This window comes from Hevea brasiliensis, unplaced genomic scaffold (genome assembly GCF_030052815.1).
Source record: "Hevea brasiliensis isolate MT/VB/25A 57/8 unplaced genomic scaffold, ASM3005281v1 Scaf1, whole genome shotgun sequence".
Taxonomy (NCBI): Eukaryota; Viridiplantae; Streptophyta; class Magnoliopsida; order Malpighiales; family Euphorbiaceae; genus Hevea; species Hevea brasiliensis.
Window position 1 is genome coordinate 2745848 of NW_026614585.1, and position 24847 is coordinate 2770694.

The window sequence follows — 24847 nt, forward strand, 5'->3', positions numbered from 1 at the left end:
TAGCGTGTCACTTTGCCACGCGCAGGTACTGGAGATATAGCTGGGGAGTTCAGCAGACTTCGGACCGGGTGATTAGTCAGATTTGCGCAGAGTCCAGAGTTACCTCATATCTGCAGTGCACTTGGTAGGATATTAGGATTTTGGGTTGTATTTTGTACTTTGCATTTTGTACTAGTTCTTGATTGTAATTACAAACTCATGAAATTATATGATAATGTAAATATATGAAAATTCATATTATTGTAATTATCAATATATCTTGTTATGAAAAATAAAATGTTGAGGAGTTATTCAGGAAATTAATTCAAATTGTGATGTGAACAAAATTTTGAAAATTGTGTTGAGATTTGGAGATTGAGTTGATATGTATGTATATTGGAGTTCTGGATCTAAAAGCCATATTGGAAGTGTTTTTTTTTAACAAATTCAAAAGAACTATTTTTCCTATTTACAGCTAGCACTCTGCTGGATTTTCTATAAAAATTTATGAAAAATTAAGATTAATCAAATTGTAAATAAATGATATAATTGGTAAAACTTTGCACTTGGTGATAAATAGATAAATGAATTAAGAAGGGTAAATTGTTATGGAATAAGATATGGCGCTCCGGCACACTGTGTGGCATATCTTACTCGGCTAAATTGTAGATGGGTAAGGGGTGTCACATTTAGTGGTATCAGAGCATCGATTTAGGCGTTTCTGGGCCTAGATAGCGTGCATACCATTGCATTGCATTTGTAAGTGTTGAGGTGACACTACTGCAGATCTGTTTGTTTTCTTATTTTGATTAGGATATGGATCCTACTTCTCAAAGTTCAGTTGATGAAGAGATGGAGAGTCATGCCCCACCAAGGGCTAAATCAGGAGGCAGGGGAGAAACTGCTCCACCAGTAGCTGAGGCACATGCCTAACCTCAGCTTGCGTTATTTTAGCAAATGACTGAATTTTACTGGCAAATGATGAGGGCAATTCCACCACCACAACCATAGCCACAACCTCCACTACCACCACAAAAGTCCCATCTAGAAAAACTACGAAAACATGTGAGATAGAACTGTGAGAGTGTTGAAACAGCTTCATTGCACCCATGAGCAGAACCTGGAGGGCGCTGTGTCCCTACTTCAAGATGATGCATACCAGTGGTGGGACACAGTATCCACTGAGGTGCAACCTGATTAGATTACCTGGAATTTCTTCCTCACAGAGTTTAGGAAGAAGTATTTCAGTAAAGTGAATCTAGAAGAGAGAAGAAGAGAATTTATCAGTCTGAGATAGAGACAGCTATCAGTGGTAGAATATGAGCGTAAATTTGTCAGGCTGAGCCAGTATGGGAGGCAAATAGTCCCTACAGAGGCTGAGAGGTGCAGAAGATTTGAAGAAGGGCTAAATAACAATATCAAGGTCATGATAACAGCATTAGAGATTACGGATTTTGCCAAATTAGTTGATGTTGCATTGAAAGTAGAAAGAGTCAGAATAAATGAGCAAAACAGAAGGGAAAGACAACAGAAGAGGGGTCAAGGTCAGTCCAATTCATTCTCTGCTCCCAGTAAGAAATTTAAGGGTCCTCCTGCTCAGAGTTCAGGACAACCACAAGGTCAGGGTCAATCCCAGGGACCCAGACCATAGTTCACACCTAGGAGAGGCCAGTCCACACCATTAGTGGGTAGTTCTCCAAGGACAGTGTTCAAGGGACCAGCCCCAGCATCTTCTGCCTGTCCATACTGCCAGAAGTGGCAAAAGGGGGACTATTGGTGAGTGACTAGTGCTTGCTTATGGTCTGGGTCTATAGAACATCAGATTAAAAATTGCTCAAAGAGGACTACTACAGTTGCCCCAACACAAGAAGATAGGCTTGCCCCTACACCTCAAAGGGGTAGAAAGTCCGGTAAATCTGAGGCAGCTGGTCCATCACTGAGGCCTACATCTGAGTCAGCTGAGAGGCCAGAGGCCAGAGAACCTGCCAGAGCTTATGCTATGAGAGCCCAAGAAGAGCAAGATGCCCCAAATGTTATCAGGGGTACGTTCTTCCTCTACACTTTACCTGTGCATGCATTGGTGGATCCAAGATCTACCCATTTATATATCTACATCAAGCTACCCGTAAAGAGGGGAGTTTCAGTAGAGGAGAGTGATCAAGACATTCTAGTCACAAATCCACTAGGCCACAGTGTGGTAGTGAATAAGATGTACAAAGGTTGCCCATTAAGGATTCAGGGATATGAATTCTCGACAGACTTAATTGGATTACCCTTCCACGAGTTTGACATGATTTTGGGAATGGACTGGTTATCACATCATCAGGCAATAGTTGATTGTAAACTGAAGAGGATTTCTCTGAAATCTCCTAAGGGTAATGAGATTTCAGTTGTGGGTGAAAGGACAGATTTCCTGTCCAATGTTATCTCAGCCACAGTTTCAAGTAGATTGATGAGAAAAGGCTGCGAAGCCTACCTAGCACATGTTGTTGATACTAGGCAGTTTAAGACAAACCTGTGTGATATACCCACAGTAAGAGACTTCCCATATGTGTTTCCTGAAGAATTGCCTGGTTTACCACCAGAAAGGAAAGTCAAATTTGCTACTGAGGTAATGCTGGGTACAGCACCAATTTCTATTACTCCTTATAGGATGGCACCCACTAAATTGAAGGAGCTGAAAATCTAGTTGCAGGAGTTACTAGATAAGGGGTTCATATGCCCCAGTTTGTCACCATGGGGAGCTCCGGTGCTGTTTGAGAAAAAGAAGGATGGAACCTTAAGATTGTGTATTGATTACAGCAGTTGAATAAAGTAACTGTGGAGAATAAATATCTGTTGCCCAAAATTGACGATCTGTTTGATCAGTTAAAGGGAGCCGGTGTATTTTCAAAAATTGATCTCAGATCAGGGTATCATTAGCTGAGGGTAAAGGATGCAGATGTGTCTAAAACTGCATTCAGAACCCAGTATGGGCATTATGAATTCCTAGTGATGCCGTTTGGGTTAACAAATGCACCAGTAGCATTCATGGACCTTATGAACCGTATCTTCCATCCATATGTAGATCGGTTTGTAGTGGTATTTATTGATGATATTCTAGTGTATTCCAAGACCAGGGAAGAACACGATGAACATTTGAGGATTATTCTACAAACGCTGCGCGAAAAGAAACTGTATGCTGAGCTGTCCAAGTGTGACTTCTGGATGAGTGAGATCTCCTTCCTTGGACACATAGTGTCAGCTGAGGGGATTAGAGTGGATCCCAAGAAGATAGAAGCAGTGATGGAATGGAAGCCTCCCAGAAATACAATTGAGGTTAGAAGTTTCTTGGGGCTAGCTGGGTATTACAGAAGATTTGTGAAGGGGTTCTCTCTCATAGCTGCTCCAATGACCAAGTTGTTACATAAAAAAGTGAAATTTGGCTGGAACGATAAGTACCAAGCCAGTTTTGAGAGGCTAAAGGCTATGTTGATAGAGGGACCAGTGTTAACACAGCCAGCGACGGGAAAAGACTTTGGGGTCTACAGTTATGGCTCGCATAATGGGTTACGATGTGTATTGATGCAAGAGGGAAAATTGGTCGTGTAACATCCTCCCGGTAGCAATTCCGCACAGTCTACTGTTCCGATGACCGGTGTCGGTCCGGACAGCTAGAACGTCCGGAAAAATATTCAAATCAAAGTGAGGGACCATAATTAACTCAAATATTAATGAGAAAAATTTAGTAAAAATTTTAGAAATAAAATACAGTTAAGTCAAAAGAGCCGGTGCCCAAGCGATGGGTAACCAGAGGTAAGTTGCGGTTCTCGTAACGAGGAGCCCTAGACCCGGGGGAAAAATTATAAAATAATTTTTGGGACTCTAGAGAAGGGTCATTGAGGTTTCTATGGCATTGGAATTCCAAGAAAATACTTAGAAAAATTTTTCAATCGGTACAGACAATTTTGACCCGTTAAGCCAAACGGAGGGCATTTTGGTCATTTTGCCTTCAGAGGTGATTTTTGGCCGACTTGTCCAGTTAAGTAAATAATTATTATGATCTAAAATATGAATAAATATTAGTAAAAATTTAATTAGAAATGAGTTAAAGAAAGAAGAAAGAAAAATCAAATAAAAAGACATTAATGACATAAGCTTGATGTAATTAGAATCCCTTAGCCAATCAAATTAAAGGAAGACATTTATAATACATAAATGGGCAGAAAAAGAAGACCATTTTAGAGAATTTTCTGCAGCTACTCTTCTTCCCCAATAAAACGTTTCATGCTTCTCTTTTCCCTTCTCCATTTTCATGCTTACAAAGCTTGAATCCACACCCTTTCTCACCTCAAAACCCTAAGTTATCTTCACTAAAACTTGTCCCCACATCCTAAGCAACCTCTAGGCAGCCAAAAGAAGAAGAAAGAAGGAGTTTGGGTAGCTTGAAAAATCTGCCACTTAAAGGTTAGTGCCTATTTACACTTAAATCTCTTTTAATTCATGTTAAAGACTTAAAGTGAGTAAGGTTTTGTAAATTAAATGAATGGAATCTATGTATATGGACCCTATGAATTTCGGCTGTCCTAAGGAAGGAACAAAGGTGGAGTGTTTTTGATGGTTTTAATGGACTTAGAATGAATTAGAGATTATGTTTAAGGTGTATATACACATAAATAATGAATGGAAGTGCTTAATTAGGTGTATGTGTGAATCATAAGGGAAAACTAGGGTTTTGAGAAGTGAAAAATTGACTTGGCTTAGGAAATTGTTAGAGAACATCTTAATGGTCAATTAGTGACCATTTCAGGTATGTTGACCATGAATTGGACTGAAAAATAGTATAGCCAAGTGAATGTGTAGGCTGCCTTGTTAGTGCAGCAGAGTGACTGAAAATTCAGTTCACTTGGACTGCCATAACTTGGGCTGTGTTAGTCCAATTGATGTTTGGCCAATTGTACATGAAACTAGGCTTATAATGGCACATTTTTGCTGAAGAAACCATGCCCAAAAGACTAAAGCAAAAGGACCAAAAGTTGGCCCCAATCCGGATACCCTGCAACAGCACCTGCAGAAATGACCAAATGAATAGTAACTGTTCATTTGGCCATAACTCACTGTAGAATGGTCAAATTGACCTGAAATTTTTACAGCAACAAGATAGGATATAGACAAACAACTTTCATGAAGAACATTACCCCAAATTATGCCATTAACCCATTCAAATTATTGGGCAAAGTTAAGTTATCAAACCTGCAACTCTGCAGATTTTCACTTGAGCAGTAATGTTTGGATGGCTATAACTCTCTCTAGAAAACTCGGATTTAGGCGATTCTTGAACCGATGGAAACCTAAGGTATGGTAGAACATTTCATAAGAAGAAAGTTAGACCAAATTATGAACTTAACTTGATCAAATTACTGACCAAAGTTGGACCAAAAATCTGCCAGACCCAAAATCTCAGCATGAACAGTACACGTGAACAGTAAACTTATTTTGGCCATAACTTGAGCTAAAAAACTCCAAATGGAGTGATTCAAAAAAGGAAATTCAACTAGACAAAATAAGGAGCAACTTTTATGTTTACCATTTCCTCAAATTCCCACTGTAGAAATATCAAATGGAACAATAAAGATGAAGCACCAAATCTGAAAATTTTGTTCAATTAGCATTAAGCTTAGAAATGGTATTGGCAACCAATACCAACAAGTTTTAAATACAAAATGTGGTATGTTTGGGGTGTTAAAACCAATACACCTATTTTCTATCCAAAAGTCAACATTTTTGTTGACCAATGAGGTGAATAGTGACACCAAAATCAAAAAATTGGCAATTTTGCCAAAATGACCTAAGCTTTGAGAAAGTGACCAAAACCAACAAGTTTTGAATACAAAATTTGGTATGTTGGGAGTACTAAAACCAACGTACCTATTGTTTATGCAAAAGTCAACATTTTAGTTGACTAATAAAATGAATAGTGACACCAAAACTTGAAATTCAAAATTTGAAATTAGAAATGCATCTAGGGGACTTTAAATTGCAATTGGCAATTAATACTAGCAAATGTAAAACTCAAAATGTGGGATCTTGGTGTAATAAGAATTAATATATTCATTAAGTATAAAAAGGTCAACATTTTGGTTGACTAGTAAGGTGAATAGTAATCAAAATGATTAGTGAATTAAGATGAAGACCTAGAACCAATTCTAAGCTTAAATGCTTAGAATTGTATGACAAATATGGACTATGCATCCTAGTCAAAATTGTTAAAAAGAAATTTAGGCCATAAATTTGAAATCCATGAAATATTTATGGATTACTTGAAACATGAAAAATAAGTCACCTAATTGATGTGAATAGATAGTTAGGGCATATATGCCCTTCACAAATGGAATTCATAAAATATTAGTAACTCAACTTGAAATATAAAATTTGTAATTACATAAGTAGACTCTTGAATGTATAAATGAGAAAGGAAAAATGTTTTGAATACAATGGTACATGTGAACCATTGTTTAGAATTGGGATCAATATGAATAACATAATGAATGGATAAATAAACCATATTAATGTATGAATGAGACATTAGTTCTCATTATTGTAAAGAGGAGAAGTATTTTGAGTACAATGGTATATAAGGATAATTGATGTGAATTGTGATCATATAAATGATCAAATGAATGTATGAATTATGATTGAAATTTATCATGAAATAATGAAGTTATAAAGCACAATATATTAACATTTTAAAATATCAAATACCCTAGTATACCTAACAAGATTAGTTTGGATAGTTTGGCATGCCAATAGGGTATTGTGTTAGCAGTACTGGGAAAGGCTTTATGCCTGGCTTTATGCCCGTATTCATGGCTTTTATGCCCGTATTCATGGCTTTTATGCCCGATTATGTGTTATCATGGCTTTTTAGCCATACTGACTGCATACATGGTTGATGTTCTGCGTCCCATGGTATGACGGCCCGAGGCACCATGGTGTCCAAAGGCCAACGACCGTTATCGAAATACTGTCTAGTATAGGTTACTTGGCGATCAATTAAAGTATTATTCAATTCAGCACTAAGTTAAGTTAAGTATAATGAAAATCCAAAGACAATTAAATTAAGTATTGAATGAATAAGCAAAAGAGATTAGCAAAAGAAACATAACAAAAATATAAATTACAGAAATGCATGGACTTGAAATACAATACGATAGAATAAATTATATACCCGCTAGTATTCTGAAAAGTTATAAACTAAGCACTTCCAAAGAGGAACAAACTAGTATATAAGATCGTTGATACTGGAAATACCATACCAAATTAAATTGATTCTTGAGTATCTGAATTATCATTTATTTCTTTCTTTACTTGTATATATATTATTTCTGGTTATATTATTGCACCACTAAGCAGAAATGCTTAGCGCGATGGAATTGCTTCCTCACGCAGGTACTGAAGGTAAAACCAGTAGACTGTCGACTGAGATTTTTGGAGTCCAGATCTGCAGAAGTGTCAGAAGAGTTCAAGATTATCACCTCCTCAGCAATGCATGTAGATAGGGCTCATTTTATACATGTTATGTATATTGTTCATTCCTAGCACATTGTAAATTATTTGTATATCTTGTACAAAATAAACTCATGTAATTAACCTATGAATTATGGAAGCTATTCAAAGTAAGTATTTTAGTATGTGAATTGAATTTAAGTTATAATGAGATTATACTTGTGAATATTGAGATATTGAAAATCTAATGAGATTTCTGAGAAATCTGGATAATCTTGTATTGAGATACATTATGTTTGAAAATTTTGAGACTATTAAGTTTGAGAAATTGAGTATATATTGAAATTGTCTTTGGTGTTGGAATAATCATAGTCCAAATTACAGTGACTCTTTGTCGGATTATCGTTAAAATTTTTGAAATTTCCAATTTAGTTAGATTTTGACACTTAGTAAAAATAGCCTAAATCTTCAATAAAGTTTTTGAATAAATAAATTAAGAACTGTAATGAAATCAGATAAAATAGAGTGCTCCGGCACACTGAGTGGTATAACTTGCTCGGCTACACTGTAGTCGGGTAAGGGGTGTCACAGGTCGCCTATGCTTCCAGGCAGTTAAGGCCACATGAACAAAACTACCCTACTCATGATCTGGAGCTAGCAGCAATTATCTTCGCACTGAAGATATGGAGGCATTATTTGTATGGTGAAAAGTGCTACATATATACAGACCACAAAAGTCTAAAATACTTGCCAACCCAGAAGGAGCTCAACCTTAGACAGAGGCGATGGATTGAGTTCCTAAAGGACTATGATTGTGTAATAGACTACCATCCTGGGAAGGCAAATGTAGTTGCTGATGCCTTGAGCAAAAAGTCCATCACAGTTTTAGGATCACTAAAAGCCTATCTGTCCCTAGCTCAAGATAAAGTTATTTTGGCTGAGTTACAAGTGAGGCCAAACCTACTACAGTAGATACAAGATGGGCAGAAGGCAGATGAAAAATTAATGGCTATTATGGGAAAAATCTCAGAGGGGAAGGAAACTGATTATGAGGTGAAAGCATATGGGTGTCTATACTACAAAGGAAGAGCATGTGTACCAGATGATGGGGAATTGAAGACTAGTATTCTGAAAGAAGCACACACCAGTGTTTATGTCATGCACCCGGGAAACACAAAAATGTATAATGATCTAAAGCCTCATTATTAGTGGCCTGGTATGAAGAAGGATATAGCTGACTATGTTATTAGGTGCTTGACATGTCAGCAAGTTAAAACAGAACATCAAGTTCCATCAAGATTACTATAGCCTATAAGCATACCTGAATGAAAATGGGACCGGTCACTATGGATTTTGTGAGTGGTCTACCTTTCACCCAGAAGAAGCATGATGCAGTGTAGGTGATGGTGGATAGATTGACGAAGTCAGCATAGTTTCTGCCAGTTAGGACTACCTACTCACTGGAGAAGTTAGCAGAGTTGTATATCAGTGAGATAGTTAGATTGAACAGGATCCCACTTTCCATCATATCTAATCGAGACCCAAGGTTTACATCAAGATTTTGGAAAAAGTTGTAAGAAGCCTTGGGCACACAACTCCACTTGAGCACGACTTTTCATTCTCAGACGGATGGACAGTCGGAATGAGTAATTTAGGTAAACCTAAAAATTATTTGAATTTTTACAAATAATAAATTGAAATGATAGTAACAATGTGAATTATGTGATAGATCCTTAAAGATATGCTGAGGAGTTATGTCATTGAGTTTGAGGAGAGTTGGGATAGATATCTCCTACTAGCAGAATTTGCATATAATAATAGCTAATAAGCTAGCATTTAAATGGCCCCGTATGAAGCGCTGTATGGAAGGAAGTGTAGAACCCCAGTATGTTAAACTAAATTGGGCGAAGATAAGCTGGTAGGACCAGACCTGGTGAAATAGACTGAGGATAAAGTAAATATAATCAAAGCTAATTTGAAGATTGCCTCAGATAGACAGAAATCTTATGCTGACTTGAAGAGAAAAGAGATAGAGTATGCAGTAGGTGACAAAGTTTTTCTAAAAGTCTCACCATGGAAAAAGGCACTGAGATTTGGAAGAAAGGGTAAGTTAAGCCCTAGGTTCATTGGCCCATATGAAGTCATTGAACGTGTGGGACCAGTGGCCTATCAATTAGCTTTACCACCAGAACTGGATAAGATCCACATTGTATTTCATGTGTCTATGCTAAGAAGATACCGCTCAGACCCTTCACATGTCATCTCTATGGAAGAGATTGAAATCCAACCAGATTTGACATATGCAGAAGAACCCATACAGATACTGGCTCAGGAAGTGAAGGAACTGAAAAATAAACAAATTCCACAGGTAAAAGTACTTTGGAGGCACCATAATACCGAGGAGGCAACTTGGGAAAGTGAAGAGACGATGAGGCAACAGTTTCCTCAACTATTTGCATCAAGTAAATTTCGAGGACGAAATTTTTATTAGAGGGGAAGAGCTGTAACATCCTCACTTTGGCTAGTCCGTACGTTCTACTGTTTCGGTAACCAAAGTCAATCCGGGCAGCTAGAATACTTGAAATTATAATTAGACTAGAGTGAGGAGTTATAAATAAACCAACTAATGATAAGAAAAATAAAGGAAAATTTTTACAAATGAAATGCACTAAGGTTAAATAAGCCGTAGCCCTAGTAATGAGTGACCCTAACAAGAAGTGACGGCGAGGGCCGTTAGTAACCCTAGACCCGGGGAAAACCTCATGAAAAAATTTTTGGGACCTCAGGGAAGGATTTTTGTGGTTTCAATGACAATAAAATGCTAAGAAAACACAAAGAAAATTTAATCAATCGGTAGACACAATTTTAGCTCGTTAAGCCAAACGGAGAGCATTTTGGTCATTTTGTCTTCAGAGATGATTTTTGACCAACTTGTCCAATTAAGTACATAAATTTTATGATATCAAATATGAATAAACATTGCTAAAAAAGAAATTGAAAGTGAGTAGTAAAGAAAAAAAAAACAAAAAGAGATAATATTGATTTAATGAGCTAAGCATGAGGTCATTTAAAATTTATGGGCCAATCAAATGCAATAAAATCACTTATAATACATTAAAAAGAAAGAAAAGAAATAAAAAAAACTCTAGAAAAAACTAGCAGCCACCTTTTTCTTCTTTTGGCCGAAATTCATTCCTCATCTCTCTCCTCCATTTTCATAGTTATCAAGCTTCATTTCCTTAGTTTCTTTCAACTAAACCCTAAGTGTCCAACACAAAACCTTAATATTTTATCTTAGAGAAGATTTTGAGAGCAAAAAGAAGTAAAAAGGAAGAGTTTTCGTAAGCTTGGAATTGAATCCATTCAAGGTTAGTGTCCAATCTCTTCCATTTCTTGCTTAATTCATGTTTAAGGCCATAAGTCAAGTGAAAATCGTAAAAAAAACAGAATATAATTTATGTGTATTCATCCCTATAAGTTTGGCAGCTTAGGGATGGTTAGGATTTTATGAATTTCCTTGAAACAAAGTGGTATGTGAGCTGCCTTTGACATGAGATGAGTGTTTAAACATTTAAGTGCAAGTGTAATTCATGAATGGAACTTGAAAACTTAGACACTTGAACAAAATTAGGGTTTGCTCATGTAATAGTATATGAACATTGTAATGGTCAATTAGTGACCATTTGACTATGTGTGAGGAGGAATTGAAGTCATTTAGGACAATGGAATTTAGCTTAGGCATGCTGCCCTTGGTGACCTGCAGGGCTGGGTGTGAGTCCAACAAGTTTGGGTAGCTGTAACTTGAAAGGTGTAGGAGCAATTGGAGTAAGGCCAAATGGACATGAAACTAGACCCATAATGGCATAACTTTGGTGAAGAAACCCTACCCAGAAAACTAACCCAAGTTGACCTATAAACTACCCTAATCTGGGTGACCAACATGCTGTCCCTGGAAAATGACCAAATAAATAATATTTGTATGGTCATAACTCAGTGTAAAAAAGTTCAATTGACCTGAAATTTTACCAGTAGAAGGATGAGACATAGCCCTACAACTTTCATGAAAAAAACAAACCCAAATTCTGACCATAACATGTACAAAAACTGACCTGTAGTCAATGTACAAAAACAGCATAATGGATTTTGCCCAGAAATTCTGAAAAAATTACAATGCTGCCAGTTATGGTGTTTAGGCCATAACTTGAGCTAAAAAACTCCAAATGGAGTGATTCAAAAAAAGAAATGTAACTAGACACAATAAAGAACAATTTTGGTGAAGAACATTTGACCAAATTCTCGCTGTAGAATGGTCTAATGGAATAGTAAACTTTAACACTCAAAACTGAAATTTCTAAATTATTCTCCATTGGTTTTAAGTATTTTTTGGCAACTAATGCCAACACTTTTGTAAACCAAAATGTGGTATCTTGGTGAACTTAGGGTTAAAAAATCTATTATAAATTAAAAAGTCAACGTTTGAGTGAATTTAGTCAAGTGAATAGTGACATCTACATTATAAAAATAAATAATTGAATCATTAACTGTGTAAAATGCCCTAGTATGCATAAAATGATTGGTTTGGATAGGTTGGCATGCCAATAGGGTTCAGTTTGTAGTACTGCACATGGCATTATGCCATTCTATGATTTTATGGCTTGTAGCCATTCTGATATCAGTGTGATACTTGGCCTAGTGCCCAATGTTTACTATAGCTTATTAGCTGTTCTGTTGCACACCGGGAGACACAATGTGACCGATGGTGTGATGGCCCGAGGTACTTGGTACCCAGTGCCAGTTTACTCGTTTATCTAGTCCAGTCGACTAGTATAGGTTACTCGGGCAATCAAAATAAATCTTACTAAATTTTAATTAAATAATACTACAATAACTGCCAGGAACTTAATCTATAAAAATGTTAGCATACATTCTGCACATCCATTTTATTTTAGCTATTTTATTTTATGTTAGCACCACTAAGCAGAATTGCTTAGCGTGTCGCTTTTGCCATGCGCAGGTGTTAGAGACATAGCTGGAGAGTCCAGCAGACCTCAGACCGGGTGATTAGTCAGATTTGTGCAGAGTCCAGAGTCACCTCATATCTGCAGTGCACTTGGTAGGATATTAGGATTTTGGGTTGTATTTTGTACTTTGCATTTTGTACTAGTTCTTGATTGTAATTACAAACTCATGAAATCATATGATAATTTAAATATATTAAAATTCTTGTTATTGTAATTATCAGTATATCTTGTTATGAAAAATAAAATGTTGAGGAGTTATTCAGGAAATTAATTCAAATTGTGATGTGAACAAAATTTTGAAAATTGTGTTGAGATTTGGAGATTGAGTTGATATGTATGTATATTGGAGTTCTGGATATGAAAACCATATTGGAAGTGTTTTTTTTAACAGGTTTAAAAGAACTGTTTTTCCAATTTATAGCCGACACTCTACCGGATTTTCTATAAAAATTTACTGAAAATTCAAATTAATCAAATTGTAAATAAATGATATAATTGGTAAAACTTTGCACTTGGTGATAAATAAATAAATGAATTAAGAAGGGTAAATTGTTATGGAATAAGATATGGCGCTCCGGCACACTGTGTGGCATATCTTGCTTGGCTACACTGTAGATGGGTAAGGGGTGTCACATTTAATGGTATCAGAGCATCGATTTAGGCGTTTCTGGGCCTAGATAGCGTGCATACCATTGCATTGCATTTGTAAGTGTTGAGGTGACACTGATGCAGATCTGTTTGTTTTCTTATTTTGATTAGGATATGGATCCTACTTCTTAAAGAGTAGTTGTTAAAGAGGTGGTGAATCATGCTCCACCAAGGGCTGAATCAGGAGGTAGGGGAGAAACTGCTCGACCAGCAGCTGAGGCACCTGCCCAACCTCAGATTGTGTTATTTCAGCAAATGACTGAATTTTACTGGCAAATGATGGGGGCAATTCCACCACCTCCGCTATAAAAGTCCTATCTGGAAAAACTACGAAAACATGGGGCGGTAGATTTCTTTGGGAAGAAGGAGGATGACCCCATGACAGCTGAAAATTGGCTGGATAGAACTGTGAGAGTGTTGAAACAGCTTCATTGTACCCCCCAAGTAGAACCTAGGGGGTGTTGTGTCCCTACTTCAAGATGATGCATACCAGTGGTGGGACACAGTATCCACTGAGGTGCAACCGGATCAGATTACCTGGGATTTCTTCCTCACAGAGTTTAGGAAGAAGTATGTCAGTAAAGTGTATCTAGAAGAGAGAAGAAGAGAATTTATTAATCTGAGATAGAGACAGCTATCAGTAGTAGAATATGAGCGTGAATTTGTCAAGCTGAGCCGGTATGGGAGGGAGATTGTCCCTACAGAGGCTGAGAGGTACAGAAGATTTGAAGAAGGGCTAAATGACTATATCAAGGTCATGATAACAGCATTAGAGATTATGAATTTTGCCAAATTAGTTGATGCTGTATTAAAAGTAGAAAGAGTCAGAATAAGTGAGCAAAACATAAGGGAAAGACAGCAGAAGAGGGGTCCAGGTCAGTCTAGTTCATTCTCTACTCCCAGTAAGAAATTTAAGGGTCCTCCTGCTCAGAGTTCGGGACAATCACAAGGTCAGGGTCAGTCCCAGGGACCCAGACCACAGTTCACACCTTGGAGAGGCTAGTCCACACCATCAGTGGGTAGCTCTCCAGGGACACTATTCAGGGGACCAGCCCCAGCATCTTCTGCCTGTCCATACTGCTAGAAGTGGCATAAGGGGGACTATTGGCGAGTGACTAGTGCTTGCTTATGGTGTGGGTCTACAGAACATCAGATTAAAAATTGCTCGAAGAGGACTACTACAGTTGACCCAACACAAGCAAATAGGCCTTCCCCTACACCTCAAAGGGGTAGGAAGTCTGGTAAATCTAAGGCAGCTGATCTATCACTGAGGCCTACATCTGAGTTAGCCGAGTGGCCAGAGGCCAGAGCACCTGCCAGAGCTTATGCTGTGAGAGCCCAGGAAGAGCAAGATGCCCCAGATATTATCAGGGGTACATTCTTCCTCTACACTTTACCTGTGCATGCATTGGTGGATCCAGGATCTACCCATTCATATATCTGCATCAAGCTACCCATAGAGAGGGGAGTTTCAGTAGAGGAGAGTGATAAAGACATTTTGGTCACAAATCCACTAGGCCACAGTGTGGTAGTGAATAAGGTGTATAAAGGTTGCCTGTTGAGGATTTAGGAGTATGAATTATCGGCAGACCTAATTGAATTACCCTTCCACGAGTTTGACATGATTTTGGGAATGGACTGGTTATCACGTCATCAGGCAATAGTTGATTGTAAACTGAAGAGGATTTCTCAGAAAACTCCTGAGGGTAATGAGATTTCAGTTGTAGGTGAAAGGACAGATTTCCTGTCCAATGTTATCTCAGCCACAGTTGTAAGAAGATTGATGAGAAAAGGCTGTGAAGCCTACCTAGCACATGTTCTTGATACTAGGCAGGCTAAGCCAAACCTGTGTGATATACCCACAGTAAGAGACGTCCCAGATGTGTTTCCTGAAGAATTGCCTGATTTACCACCAGGAAGGGAAGTCAAATTTGCTATTGAGGTAATGCCGGGTACAACACCAATTTCTATTGCTCCTTATAGGATGGCACCCACTGAATTGAAGGAGCTAAAAGTCTAGTTGTAGGAGTTACTAGATAAGGGGTTTATACCCCCCAGTGTGTCACCATGGGGAGCTCCGGTGCTGTTTTTGAAAAAGAACGATGGAACCTTAAGATTGTGTATTGATTACTAGCAATTGAATAAAGTAACTGTGAAGAATAAATATCTGTTACCCAGAATTGATGATCTGTTTGATCAGTTGAAGGGAACCGGTATATTTTCAAAAATTGATCTCAGATCAGGGTATCATCAATTGAGGGTAAAGGATGCAGATGTGTCTAAAACTACATTCAGAACCCAGTATGGGCATTATGAATTCCTAATGATGCCATTTGGGTTAACAAATGCACCAGCAGCATTCACGGACCTTATGAACCGTATCTTCCATCCATATCTAGATCGGTTTGTAGTGGTCTTTACTAATGATATTCTGGTGTATTCCAAGACTAGGGAAGAACACGATAAAAATTTGAGGATTGTTCTGCAAACCCTACAAGAAAAGAAGCTGTATGCTAAGCTGTCCAAGTGTGACTTTTGGATGAGTGAGATCTCCTTCCTTGGACACATAGTATCAGCTGAGGGGATTAGAGTGGATCCTAAGAAGATAGAAGCAGTGATGGAATGGAAGCCTCCCAGAAATATAACTGAGGTCAGAAGTTTCTTGGGGCTAGCTGGGTGTTACAAAAGATTTGTGAAGGGGTTCTCTCTCATAGCTGCTCCAATGACCAAGTTGTTATATAAAAATGTTAAATTTAGCTGGAACGACAAGTGCCAAGCCAGTTTTGAGAGGCTGAAGGATATGTTGATAGAGGCACCAGTGTTAACAAAGCCAATGACGGGAAAGAAAGGACTTTGTGGTCTACAGTGATGCCTCGTATAATGGGTTAGGGTGTGTATTGATGCAAGAGGGAAAAGTGGTCGCCTATACTTCCAGGCAGTTAAGGCCACATGAACAAAATTACGCTACTCATGATCTGGAGCTAGTAGCAATTATCTTCACACTGAAGATATGGAGGCATTATTTGTATGGTGAAAAGTGCTACATATATACAGACCACAAAAGTCTAAAATACTTGCCAACCTAGAAGGAGCTCAACCTTAGACAGAGGCGATGGATTGAGTTCTTAAAGGACTATGATTGTGTAATAGACTACCATCCTGGGAAGGCAAATGTAGTTGCTGATGCCTTGACCAGAAAGTCCATCACAGCTTTAAAATCACTAAAAGCCTATCTGTCCCTAGCTCAAGATGGAGCTATTTTGGCTGAGTTACAAGTGAGACCAAACCTACTACAGCAGATACAAGATGGGTAGAAGACAGATGAAAAATTAATGGCTATTATGGGAAAAATCTCAGAGGGGAAGGAAACTGATTATGAGGTGAAAATAGATGGGTGTCTATACTACAAAGGAAGAGTGTGTGTTCTAAATGATGGGGAATTGAATACTAGTATTCTGAAAGAAGCACACACCAGTGTTTATGTTATGAACCTGGGAAGTACAAAAATGTATAATGATCTAAAGCCTCATTATTGGTGGCCTGGTATGAAGAAGGATATAGCTGACTATGTTATTAGGTGCTTGACATGTCAGCAAGTTAAAGCAGAACATCAAGTTCCATCAAGATTACTACAGCCTATAAGCATACCTGAATGAAAATGGGACCAGGTCACTATGGATTTTGTGAGTGGTTTACCTTTCACCCAGAAGAAGCATGATGCAGAGTGGGTAATAGTGGATAGATTGACGAAGTCAGCACATTTTCTACCAGTTAGGACTACCTACTCACTGGAGAAGTTAGCAGAGTTGTATATCAGTGAGATAGTTAGACTGCACAGGATCCTACTTTCCATCATATCTGATCGAGACCCAAGGTTTAAATCAAGATTTTGGAAAAAGTTGCAAGAAGCCTTAGGCACACAACTCTACTTTAGCACGGCTTTTCATCCTCAAACGGATGGACAGTCGGAACGAGTAATTTAGGTAAACCTAAAAATTAATTGAATTTTTATAAATAATAAATTGAAATGATAGTAACAATGTGAATTATGTGATAGATCCTTAAGGATATGCTGAGGAGTTGTGTCATTGAGTTTGAGGAGAGTTGTGATAGATATCTCCCACCGGCAGAATTCGCATATAATAATAGCTACCAAGCTATCATTCAAATGGCCCCGTATGAAGCACTGCATGGAAGAAAGTGTAGAACCCCAGTACGTTGGACTAAATTGGGCGAAGATAAGCTGGTCGGACCAGACCTGGTGAAACTGACTGAGGAGAAAGTAAAGATAATCAAAGCTAATTTGAAGATTGTCTCAGATAGACATAAATCTTATGCCGACTTGAAGAGAAAGTTGATAGAGTATGCAGTAGGTGACAAAGTGTTTCTCAAAGTCTCACCATGGAAGATGGTACTGAGATTTGGAAGAAAGGGTAAGTTAAGCCCTAGGTTCATTGGCCCATATGAAGTCATTGAACGTGTGGGACCAGTGGGCTATCGGTTAGCTTTACCACTAGAACTGGATAAGATCTACAATGTATTTCATGTGTCTATGCTAAGAAGATACTGCTCAGACCCTTCACATGTCATCTCCATGGAAGAGATTAAAATCCAACCAAATTTGACATATGCAGAAGAACCCATATGGATACTGGCTCGGGAAGTGAAGGAACTGAGAAATAAACAAATTCCACAGGTAAAAGTACTTTGGAGGCACCATAATACCGAGGAGACAACTTGGGAAAGTGAAGAGACGATGAGGCAACAGTTCCCTCAACTGTTTGCATCAGGTAAATTTAGAGGACGAAATTTTTTTTAGAGGGGAAGAGCTGTAACATCCTCATTTTAGCCAGTCCGTACGTTCTACTGTTTCGGTGACCAAGGTCAATCCAGGTAGCTAAAATGTTTGAAATTATAATTAGACTAAAGTGAGGAGTTATAAATAAACCAAATAATGATAAGAAAAATTAAGGAAAATTTTTAGAAATGAAATGCACTAAGGTTAAATGAGTCGTAGCCCCAGTGATGAGTGACCCTAACGGGAAATGACGGCGAGGGCCGTTAGTAACCCTAGACGCGGAGAAAACCTCATGAAAAAATTTTGGGACCTCATGGAAGGATTATTGGGGTTTCAATGATAATAAAATGCTAAGAAAACACAAAGAAAATTTAATCAATCGATACACACAATTTTAGCTCGTTAAGCCAAACGGAGGGCAATTTAGTCATTTTATCTTCAGAGATGATTTTTGACCAACTTGTCCAATTAAGTGCATAAATTTTATGATATCAAATATGAATAAACATTGCTAAAAATGAAATTGAAAGTGAGTAGTAAAAAAAAAAAGGAAAAGAGATAATATTAATTCAATGAGGTAAGCATGAGGCCATTTAAAATTTATGTGCCAATCAAATGCAATAAAATCACTTATAATACATTAAAAAGAAAGAAAAGAAATCAAAAGCTCTAGAAAAAGCTAGCAGCCACCTTTTTCTTCTTTTGGCCGAAATTCATTCCTCATCTCTCTCCTCTATTTTCATGGTTATTAAGCTTCATTTCCTTAGTTTCTTTCAACTAAACCCTAAGTGTCCAATACAAAACCTTAATATTTTATCTTAGAAAAGATTTTGGGAGTAAAAAGAAGAAAAAGGAAGAGTTGTTGTAAGCTTGGAATTGACTCCATTCAAGGTTAGTGTCCAATCTCCTCCTTTACTTGCTTAATTCATGTTTAAGGCCATGAGTCAAGTGGAAATTGTAAGAAAACCAGAATATAATTTATGTGTATTCATCCCTACAAGTTCGGCAGCTTAGGGATGGTTAGGCTTTCATGAATTTCCTTGAAACAAAGTGGTATGTGAGCTGCCCTTGACATTAGATGAGTGTTTAAACATTTAAGTGCAAGTGTAATGCATGAATGGAACTTGAAATCTTGGACACTTGAACAAAATTAGGGTTTGCTCATGTAATGGTATATGAACATTGTAATGGTCAATTAGTGACTATTTGACTATGTGTGAGGAGGAATTGAAGTGATTTAGGACAATGGAATTTAACTTAGGCATGCTGCCCTTGGTGACCTACAGGGCTGGGTGTGAGTCCAGCAAGTTTGGGCAGCTGTAACTTGAAAGGTGTAGGTGCAATTGGTGCAAGGCCAATTGAATATGAAACTAGACCCATAATGGCACAACTTTGGTAAGGAAACCCTACCTAGAAACCCAACCTAAGTTGACCTAAAAACTACCCTAATCCGAATGACCAACATGCTGTCCCTGGAAAATGACTAAATGAACAGTATTTGTTCAAATGGTCATAACTCAGTGTAGAAAAGTTCAATTGACCTAAACTTTTACCAGTAGAAAGCTGTGACATAGCCCTACAACTTTCATGAAGAAAACAAACCCAAATTTTGACCATAACATATTCAAAAACTGACATGCAGTCAGTGTACAAAAACAGCAAAATGGATTCTGCCCAGAAATTATGGAAAAATTGCAATCCGACCCTTTATGGTGTTTAGGCCATAACTTGAGCTAAAAAAAACTCCAAATGGAGTGATTTAAAAAAAGAAATGTAACTAGACACAATAAGGAACAATTTTGATGTAGAACATTTGGCCAAATTCTCACTGTAGGATGGCCTAATGGAATAGTAAACTTTAACACTCAAAACTGAAATTTCTGAATTATTCTCCATTGGTTTGAAGTATTGTTTGGCAACTAATGCCAACCCTTTTGTACACCAAAATGTGATATCTTAGTGAACTTAGGTTCAACAAATCTATTATAAATTAAAAAGTCAACCTTTGAGTGAATTTAGTCAAGTGAATAGTGACATCTACATTATAAAATTAAATAATTGAATCATTAACTGTGTAAAATGCCCTAATATGCCTTGAATGATTAGTTTGGATAGGTTGGCATGCCAATAGGGTTCAGTTAGCAGTACTGCATATGGCATTATGCCATTCTGTGATTTTATGGCTTTTAGCCACTCTGATATCAGTGTGATACTTGGCCTTGTGCCCAATGTTCACTACAGCTTATTAGCTATTCTGTTGCACACTGGGAGACACAATGTGACCGATGGTGTGATAGCCCGAGGTACTTGGTACCTAGTGTTAGTTTACCCGTTTATCCAGACCAGTCGACTAGTATAGGTTACTTAGGCAATCAAAATAAATCTTACTAAATTTTAATCAAATAATACTACAATAACTGCCGGGAACTTAATCTACAAAAATGTCAACATACATTCTGCACATCCATTTTATTTTAGCTATTTTATTTTATATTGGCACCACTAAGCAGAATTGCTTAGTGCGTTGCTTTTGCCACGCGCGGATACTAGAGACATAGCTGGGGAGTCCAGCAGACCTCAGACCAGGTGATTAGTTAGATTTGCGTAGAGTCCAGAGTCACCTCATATCTACAGTGCACTTGGTAGGATATTAGGATTTTGGGTTGTATTTTGTACTTTGCATTTTGTACTAGTTCTTGATTGTAATTACAAACTCATGAAATCATATGATAATGTAAATATATGAAAATTCATGTTATTGTAATTATCAGTATATCTTGTTATGAAAAATAAAATGTTGAGGAGTTAATCAGGAAATTAATTCAAATAGTGATGTGAACAAAATTTTGAAAATTGTGTTGAGATTTGGAGATTAAGTTGATATGTGTGTATATTGAAGTTCTGGATCTGAAAACCATATTGGAAGTGTTTTTTTTTTAACAAGTTCAAAAGAACTGTTTTTCCAATTTACAGCCAGCACTCTGTCGGATTTTCTATAAAAATTTATGGAAAATTCAGATTAATCAAATTGTAAATAAATGATATAATTGGTAAAACTTTACACTTGGTGATAAATAGATAAGTAAATTAAGAAGGGTAAATTGTTATGGAATAAAATATGGCGCTCCGACACACTGTGTGGCATATCTTGCTCGGCTACACTGTAGATGGTAAGGGGTGTCACATACTCAGTATCTTGAGAGGGGTTTTGCCATTATTTAAATTTACTATTCCATTTTTTTTTGTTTTGGTACTTATGTGAGTTTGTTTGGTTTATTTGTTTTGTTCTTAATTCAGTTTCTGCTCCTATTACTAATATCACTGCTAGTATCAACTCCATTCCTATGCTAAATGGTACAAATTTTAAGGCATGGCAAGAGAGTGTAATGATCACTCTTAGAGTCATGGATCTAGACCTTGCATTAAGAGTTCCTAAACCTACTAATCTCACTGATAAGAGTACCTCTGATGAAAAGAGGGAGATGGAAAAGTGGGAAAAGTCTAATCATATAAGTCTTATGGTCATTAAGCATGCCATTCTAGAAGCTTTTAGGGGCACTATGTCCGATCAGGTGGATACAGCTAAAGCTTTCCTTGAGGACCTTGAGAAGAGATTTGCTAAGAATGAAAAGGCTAAAGCTAGTACAATCTTAGCAAAGGATGATCTCTAAGAGGTACATAGGCAAAGGAAATATAAGAGAGTACATTATGAAAATGTCTAATCTTGCTTCAAAATTAAAGGCACTCAAGTTGGATTTATCTGAAGACTTGTTAGTACATTTGGTTTCGATATCCCTTCCAGCATAGTTCAGTCAGTTGAAAGTGAGCTATAACTATCAAAAGGACTCTTGGTCCCTTAATGACCTCATCTCACACTGTGTTTAGGTGGAAGATAGATTGAAGTAAGAAAAGACACCGAGTGCTCACTTGGCCTCCACCAAAAAGGACAAAAGGAAAGACAATAAGAGAAAGAAGAAAAAGGAAGCTGCGAAAATAGCACTGCAGAAGAAACAACATAAGGAACCAACTCAAGATGGTTGTTTCTTCTGTGGAGCGATAGGTTATAAAAAGAAGCAATGTACCAACTATCATGCATGGCAAGCAAAGAATGGTATGGTTCTTAACTTTGTTTGTTCTAAGTTTAACTTGGCTTTAGTACTTAAACACACATGGTGGATAGATTCTAGTGCAACAACTCACATCAGTGTGTCCATGCAGGGTTGCTTGAATTATCGAAAGCCAAATGATGGTGAAAGATACATCTATGTTGGTGATGGCAAGTTGGCAGAGGTCGAAGCAATTAGAACTTTTAAATTATTATTCAGAACTGGTTATTATTTGGATTTGATTGAGACTTTTGTTGTGCCATCCTTTAGACAAAATGTTTTTTCTATTTCAGTATTGGACAAATTTGGTTATTGTTGTTCATTTAGAAATGGAAAATTTTATCTTTTTCAAAAATCAAATTTGGTTGGTTTCAGCTCTTTATCAGGTTATGATAATCTATATTTGCTTGATACAATTGCTTCATTCAATGAATCCTTGCACGTTAATGTAAGGGGTAAAGAATGTAAATTAACTAGTGAGAATTCAACTTCGTTGTGGCACAAGAGATTAGGTCACATCTCTAAAAAGAGAACTGAGAGACTTGTGTCTGACAGTATTCTCGATCCCCTTGATTTTTCAGATTTTGATATGTGTGTGAATTGCATTAAGTGGAAACAAATAAATGTTAGGAGATTTGGTGCCTACAGGAAATCAGACATCTTGGAACTAATACATACAAATATTTGTGGACCATTCCCTACGGCTTCTTGGAATGGTCAACAATATTTCATAACGTTCATAGACGATTTTTCACAATATGGCTACCTTTATCTCATTCATGAGAAATCGCAATCACTGGACATGTTCAAAAGTTGTAAAGCTGAAGTTGAGAATCAAATCAACAAAAAGATTAAAAGCGTTAGATCTGACCGTAGTGGTAATTATTATGGTAGATATGAAGGATTAGGCGAACAATGTCCAGGTCCATTTACGAAATTCCTAAAGGAATGCGGTATCATCCCATAGTACACAATGCCGGGTTCGGCCACTATGAATGGTGTTGCTGAAAGACGAAACAAAACGCTTAAGGATATGGTGAGGAATATGATCAGTCGCTTACCCTCTTCCTCTCAAATCCTCCATTAAAGCTCATCTTTGAGCTTGAAGACAACAAATCTCACCATAGAAAATTATCCTACCATAACTAAATTTTATTTGGGCAACTAGAAAACAAGGGTTAAGGAGAAAGAAAGAAGAAAGGAAGAAGTTGAAGACGAAAGAAAATTCTGCACTATGGTTAGTGATCCAAACTTGAAACTTTTGGTTTAATTCTTGTGTTTATAGTTAAATGAACTTAGAAATTAACATAAAATGAAATAAAAACAAGTGTTGGAGGACTAAGGTAATTTTGGCTACCTAGGGTTTGATATGAATATACATGTGTTTTGATGGAATTAAAATTGTATCTAAGCTTGATTGAGTTGATGAGGTATGTTATATGTGTTGAATTGGTTAAATGTAACAAATTGTGTGAATTAGGGTTTGGACCTAGGGTTTTGGAAGCCAAAAATTGAAGAATTGGTCAAATGGTGTGTTTGACCTAGTTTGAGCTGAAAAATGGTCATTTGTGACCAATTGTGATATGTTGGAAGTATTGGAATTGAATGGAAATTCGGATTGCTTAGGGCCATTATGCAGGCAGCAAGACCAAGGTCCCTTTCAGGGACCAAAACTGAAACTTTACCAACCCAATTGGTGTGAGGCCAGTTGGGAATGAAACTAGACACAAAATGACAAATTTTTCATTCAAGAATCATGCTCAAAAAGTGACCATAGTATAGTGAACAAATACGGACTTAGGTATTCTGCCCTGTACAAAAATGACCAAATGAACAGTATTTGTTCATTTGGCCATAACTTGGGCTAGGCAGGTCTAAATGACCTGAAAATTTACCAGTTAAAGCTGAGATGTAGACCTAAAACTTTCATGAAGAACACAAACCCAAATTATGCCCTTAATCAAGTCATTTAGCCACCCAAAGTTGGTGACCTAAAACTGCCAAAACCAGAATTTGCCTAGAAATCTGGGTTAAGTTCAATCCGGCAGCCATGATTCAAATGGCTATAACTTGAGCTACAAAACTCCAAATGGAGTGATTCAAAAAGGGAAATAAAGTTAAGATAATAAGGAAGAATTTCTATGAAGAAAACTTAGTCAAATTCTAACAGCAAAATGACCAATGGTGTCACACCTTACCCCTCTGTAAGGTATAACATGATCCCATAGAATACTTAATGAACTACCGAACTTCACCTACCGATAACTCATTAAGTATCCTACAAGGGATTTTAAAATGATTTTCTTACATTTTGGGAGTGGTGAGCATTTTAGTAGGAATTAAAACCATTTATTCAAAGTTTAAATACTAGTAAAAATTTTTGTCCATTTTAATTTTGCCTCAAATTTTATAAAAATTTTGACAGAGTTTCGTTTGTAATTAGAGAAAACAGTTCTTCAAATACCTGAGAAAAACACTTCCAAAATTTTTTCACAACTTCCAACCACCAATAAATCTCAACTCAGTTCAATTCAAATCACTTCAAAGTAATTCCACAAACCAAATCAAAATTCATCATCTCAAAATATTTAATACTTCATTCACAAGGCATAAAGCAGGAAATACATATGTACAAATATTAAATTTACAGAAGAAAATCTAAAATAATATTATTACAATTTACTTACAAACTGCTCGACTTACATTGATACATACAAAATTTCTATATTTACATCAAAATTATTTACAAGGGTATAAAATAATACCCGTACAAAATGATCAGGGGTCCACAATTCAATAGCAGCTCACTC

General features: G+C 37.1%; 1 protein-coding gene across 1 annotated transcript; it reads left to right on the top strand.

The window, feature by feature from the left end:
• The first annotated feature begins 795 nt into the window (after positions 1–795).
• On the top strand, positions 796–21602 carry LOC131176354 (uncharacterized). Its single transcript, XM_058141444.1, has 2 exons — positions 796–868; positions 21229–21602. Exons 1-2 carry the CDS (start codon positions 796–798, stop codon positions 21600–21602), a joined length of 447 nt encoding a protein of 148 aa, XP_057997427.1.
• The last annotated feature ends 3245 nt before the right edge of the window (positions 21603–24847 follow it).

Excerpts from the sequence above, each read along its gene's own strand:
- LOC131176354 (XM_058141444.1), top strand. The coding sequence starts at position 796 with ATGGATCCTACTTCTCAAAGTTCAGTTGATGAAGAGATGGAGAGTCAT. Across the intron at positions 869-21,228 it reads ACCAAGGGCTAAATCAGGAG|TTTCTGCTCCTATTACTAAT; the intron begins GCAGGGGAGAAA and ends TTCTTAATTCAG.